This window comes from Gavialis gangeticus, unplaced genomic scaffold (genome assembly GCF_001723915.1).
Source record: "Gavialis gangeticus isolate Ggan-Ray unplaced genomic scaffold, GavGan_comp1, whole genome shotgun sequence".
In the NCBI taxonomy this organism is placed as follows: domain Eukaryota; kingdom Metazoa; phylum Chordata; order Crocodylia; family Gavialidae; genus Gavialis; species Gavialis gangeticus.
The window spans coordinates 72,809,897-72,815,536 of NW_017729024.1; the positions used below are offsets into that span (position 1 = coordinate 72,809,897).

Here is a 5,640-nt window from a genome sequence, read left to right on the forward strand (position 1 = left end):
TCCCTTCCGACCCTAAATCTATGAAACTATGAAACTATTTGGTTTATGATATTAATTAAGCAAAAGTAATTAATCATGTGTGTCACTGTAAGCCCAAAGATTTTCAGTGGGACTACTCACATGCTCAGGGTTCCTAAGTGCTTTACAGAAGTGAGGTCCCAAGCCATAAACCACATTGCTCATGTTCTGCTAATCTAAACACATATATTCATTTTATTTCATTTCCAGAACTTCTTTGATACTCACAATGAAATTTTAATAATTTGCTTTTTTGTCAGGGCTAGTATTTGATCCTTCTATCTCATTTTTCTAATAGTTAAAACTAGGGCTGTCAATTACTCACAGTTATGCATGCAATTTTTGTGTTAATTTGTTTTTGAGTTAATTTCCTTAACACCCATTAATGGCTGCTGGTGCTGAGCGAAAAGTGGCCCCTCATTGGTACATGCCCGCCTGTGCTGCTGGGCGAAAAGCAGTCCCTCCCCCCTTGCTGTGGTTGGGTCACACACACAGGTGGCCACCAAGCAACCAGGCAGGGTCCTGGGAATAGACTCAGCAGCTGGGTGCAGTTAAGTGTATATGGGGGGCAGGGGTTGGAGGCCCAGGTCTTGGGGACCATCTATGGCTTGTGTACATGTGTAAGGAGGGGCGGGTGCCACACCTTCACAAATTTCCCACCCCCAACCCCGAATCATAGAAAGTACCTGCAAAATTTTGCATAATTTTGAGTTTTTAGCTATGCAATTAACATTGCAATTCATTGAGACTAATTTTGTTAAGTGCACAGCTAATTGTGATCAAATGTTTTAATCATTTGATGGCCCTAGTTAAAACTCATTCATAAATATTTCAATCGGAAACAGTTTTTCTACCAAAACTATATGGCAAGGCTGGAAAAATGCAGGTAAAGCTTGCAGTACTTAAGAAAAGAAATAAATGCATAACAACAAAGAATTCATAGACAGCAGCAATGTTTCAGTGAGTTAAAAGAAGATTCTTTGTGCCATCTGAAGAAGTGATACCCCATCTTCATTAAGCACTGACACTGTAATTAAGCTGTAAGTAACGCATTAGATTTATGCCAATATCATTAAAAGAATACGTCTCACTGCTGCTAAATAGTACTTTAAAGAACAATCAAATAATGAGAAATGTATGTGACTCCAAGAAGTAGGTTTTCATATTTGGAACCCTACTGCAGAAAAGTATACTATAGGTGAGTCTTGTAATTACAAATTAAAAGGATTTTGACCCTTAAATTTACATTTTTCTTGTACATTTTTCTCAAGTATTCTAAAATTTTCATTGAAATAAGTTTATTCTACATTGTGCAAAAAACCCTTACCTAGAGCATGAGCTATTTTATTAAGCTGCACTCAAATTTACTAAAGTAATATCAAGATTATAAGTCAAATGAACAAAAGCAAAAAATTATAGATTTACGTGTCTCTCACTCTGTTTTATTTACTTTTATCATATAAAACACATGTAGTGCAGTACATACTGAAAGATGTCTCAGTTTTAAAATAATTGAAACAACTACTTTAGCTTTAATGCAAGAACCATTAACAGAGTGACAGAGAGGGTACATCTGAATATTGAGAACTTTCACCAACCTATTGATGAAACAGTATTTAATGCACCTGGTGAGCTGGGTTCACAGTTCCTTCCCACATGAATGAAAGTAAAATATTGTTGCATTGCCAACAAAACCGATGTGGCTACATTTGAGGAAGAATTGTGCTGTTTGGCATTTTGCGAGGAACATATACAAATAAGGTATTTTCATCTCTTAAAAGGTTTCTCCTTTTGAGCCACCACACTTTTATCCTTTCTTGTCTTATAAAAAATGTACGCTTAAAATGCAACATTTTTTTTCTAAATCCTCCCCTAGTTTGCTCTATCTTATAGTCTACATTATAGTCTAACACCACATTTTTTGTTTTCCAAAAATAAAAAGATTCCTCATAGATTAGATAGCCTCTTCTGTCACAATTCATATACCCTTATTTACATCAAGAAATACTTTGCTGCATGTATAGTTCCTGTTGACTTTGAAGGGACTGACTGCTTAGTATAAGAGTAATAGAATCCAATATACATAGTTAGTAAGCATTTTAGAGGCTGATGTTCATACAAAACTGTTCGGTATTGGTAAGAAAATAAAGCAGGCAAAGAGAAAACCCTTTATCTAACAATTACTATAACATTTTTTGTCTATTTTTCTCTATAAAATCTAAAACTAAAAAAGAAAATATCTGTGAAGTTCAATATGGTGAAAAAGGAAGATGATGAACATTTCAAGATTAAAAAAAAAAGACAAGAAAAAAAGGATTAACACACATCCAGCTTTCTAACTTATTTTCAATGTTCCCGCTTTCTAACTTTTAACAAATAAGGCATAACAAATTGAGCCTACACAACATTTACAATTCCTTACCATATATTTAAAAAGTAATCTTCTGTGTTTTTGTTTGGCTTCATATGCACATAAATGTGTATAAATGCTGCCCACTTGTTGCAAAAGTTCACAATCTTTTTAACTTTCAACCAATCACAGCAAAACACAACCTGATTTCATCAACATTAAAATTTTGAGTAATGCCTGCATTTAGTCATAAACAAGTTTCTTTCTACTATACAAAATAATAGATATGCCAGAAAATAGCTGTCTAAATGATTTACCCAATATAGACAGACATCAATTTGAAAAAGTCTGACTTGCTTTAACAATCCATTACCCTTCAGACTGCTATGAATCATCACTGACTAATACTGTTCAATACAATGGGTTAAATTTGCTTTTCTACAGTTTAGTGTTTTTAGATGCTATAATACAGTTACCTGTCATTAATGATCCAGTTCAGACAAAGATTAAGAGAGCTAAGGTTCTTGCATCGTTTTACTATTTCCATCACTGTTTCATTGTCCAGTTCTGTGATATGACGTAGGTCCAGGCTGGAAAGGTTTCTTAGCTATTGAGATAAATACAATAGAGAAGAAAAAGTCTGAAATGCATTCATAAATAGCAAGTACTGACATATTCTATTATAAAAGCCTTTTCACCTTTCTAGAATCATATGCAGTACCCAAAAAGTTATGTTGGGAAGATGTAATTATACTTTTTGAAAAAAAAAAGGAGGGAGGGGGTTAGAATAGCAATAACAACAGATAGCAATGAGATGACCAGAATTCTCCTTTAACGAGGAAAGAATTTGTTACTGAAAATGTAATACAATTAAAACAACTGAAAAACTGTTTTTTAATACTATAGGAATGCTCCAGCTCACCAGTTAAGGGCCTTTTAGTATTCCCATTACTAACTACATTTTTAATAGATGCAAAATAGTTATCTGGGCTTTGACTTACCTTGAAATTATATTTATTAAATTAGAGTATGTCAGTATTTTTTCTTCATTTTTTTTTTTGGCGATTGTACAAGTTCAAGAAACTGAAAATGAACATTTTCAAAAATTTCTTGTGCTCCTAGAATAGAAACATGTGACTCTGACTTTTAAAATTAATCTTCGCAGGATATCTCATTGCTTGTCCACATTACAAAGCCATTACAAATGACAGTTATTTGGTTTGGAAAAAAATGGCTCTGCACATGCATAGTGATTTTTTTCTAACAAAAGACCTTCCATTTAGCATTGCAAGATATGAATAGAAACTGTATAATGAAAAGTAAGGCATGCATTTTTTAAGTGCAGAGGGATGTACTGAATGCAAAAACTTCAATATTATCCAAAAAGCATACTTGATATATGCCATCTAATCTACATTTGAAAAGCATGTACTTTTCCTCCCCCCACAGGCAAAAAGGGGATGGTAGAGGTTCCATATTATTTCCAAAACCCAGGTAAAGGCAGCTAGGAAGCACTCAGTTTTCTAAAAGGTTGGCCATCATTTTGCTACAAGGCTTTGGGAGTTCGGTATGACAATGTTTATGTTGGCACACAACTATAAATTTTTCAGCCGCATTGAAGTCAACAGAATAGTATAGAAAAACAAAGATAATAATGAAGTAGGAATATACAGAAATAAAATATAAGTATCATTTAATTCCACATATTTAACTATGTGTGTATACAGATGTTCAGGAAGTTAGATTGAGTTAAAAGTGGTCACCTGATTTGACTTATTTTGCCTACATGTGGACCTTACACATAGATCTCTAGTTAATCTGATTGAGGTGCCAAACTGTACAGAAGTTCCCCAAAGGGGATAAAGATAAATCATTATATACCTAACAATCACTTAAAACAAGGGTGCTCAATCTTTAGCCCACAGGCCAAATGTGGCCCATGGAGCTCCCCACCGGTCTGGAAAGTTGGCAGCACGGGAACAGTGGCCATAAATATGGCCACCATACCCCTGTCAACTTCTCAAACACCAAGCCCTGAACAGCTGGTCACAGCCTGGCTGCATCCCCACCCTGTACCAATGGATCAGAGTTAGGCCATGTCCCCTTCCCCGCTCGGGCTGGGCCATGCCTCCTCCCCCTTCAGGGCTCAGATGGGGTCTAGCCATCCCTCCTGCTCCCCTGTGGGCTGGGTTGCAGCCAGGCCATGTCCCATTCCCCCACAGGGCCACGGCCAGCTCCTCTGCACTGGTGGAGCCATGGTGGGGCAGGCCTGCCCCCCTCCTACCAAGCCTGCTGCAGGCCCTGGATTGGGACCATCAGCTGAATCCAGCTCACAGCTGGACCAGGCACTGGATTTGAGAACCACTGGGTTAAAAATGGCAGGCCCAATCTAGCTTTAGTTCATCTGAGTGGCATACTAAAGTTAGATTGGCGTGGTTAGACCAATCTAACCAGATATCTGTATTAATTCAGAGCATAATCCCAGGACTGGGAAAGCCCAGCTATGCCCCAGACACAAGGAGGTGCCTTTCCTACCCCCTCCCCTTGCCATTGGGCTTTTTTAAGTCCCCCCCCATCTCCAGATGGACAACCCCCATGCAGACCACCTAGCCCACTTGAGCAGATACATATCTACCTGCAGCTATAAATCAAAGTTGCAACTAAGGGTGCTTGTACATGTGACAGGGGTTTAGTCCTTCAGGGTTGCATTCTATGCCCCTTAAATTGAAACAGTGAGTTAACTGAAATGGTGGGATTTATTTTTCTGTCACTGTATAGATGTCATTGTCCTAGCAGTCACAGGTGCTTGCTGAAGGCAGAAGCAGTGAGGGGCCTGGTCCTTCCCCTCCCCCCCCAGTGGATCCTGCCTGCTTCTCCTGTGGCTGTGTGCTGCTGGCAGGCCACCTGGCTCCTGATCTGCATGGGGCCTCAGTCCTTCCCTCGACATTGGCAGTCTCCGGGCAGGCTCCTAGCAGGCTGGGTGCTGCCCCAGCTCAGAGTCATGTTATCCAACTCTTCCCAAGCCCGCCAAGGCTTCCAGTGCCCTGTGCACTGTCCCCACCACCTTCTCCAAACACCATCACACCCAGCTGTCCTCCTGCCACTTCCCTATGCTACCCTGGGGTAAGCCAGCCTGTTTCCAGGCAGCCTCAGGTGTCTTCGCAGCCACAGGTATCTGCTGAAAGCAGTAGTGAGGTGCCTGATCCTTTTGTTTTGGCAGAGCCTGCCTCCCTCTCCTGCAGCTGGGAGATGAACTGACAGATTAATGGCTG

General features: G+C 39.1%; 1 protein-coding gene across 1 annotated transcript in view; it reads right to left on the reverse strand.

Moving 5' to 3' along the window:
- Window positions 1-5,640, reverse strand: part of FBXL17 (F-box and leucine rich repeat protein 17) — a gene marked incomplete at its 5' end in the record, with an annotated part of 605,411 nt that overhangs the window by 369,198 nt on the left and 230,573 nt on the right. The window contains one exon of the mRNA XM_019518219.1: window positions 2,845-2,975. Coding sequence (XP_019373764.1) covers window positions 2,845-2,975 — 131 coding nt within the window. The remainder of the gene's footprint in view (window positions 1-2,844; window positions 2,976-5,640) is intronic.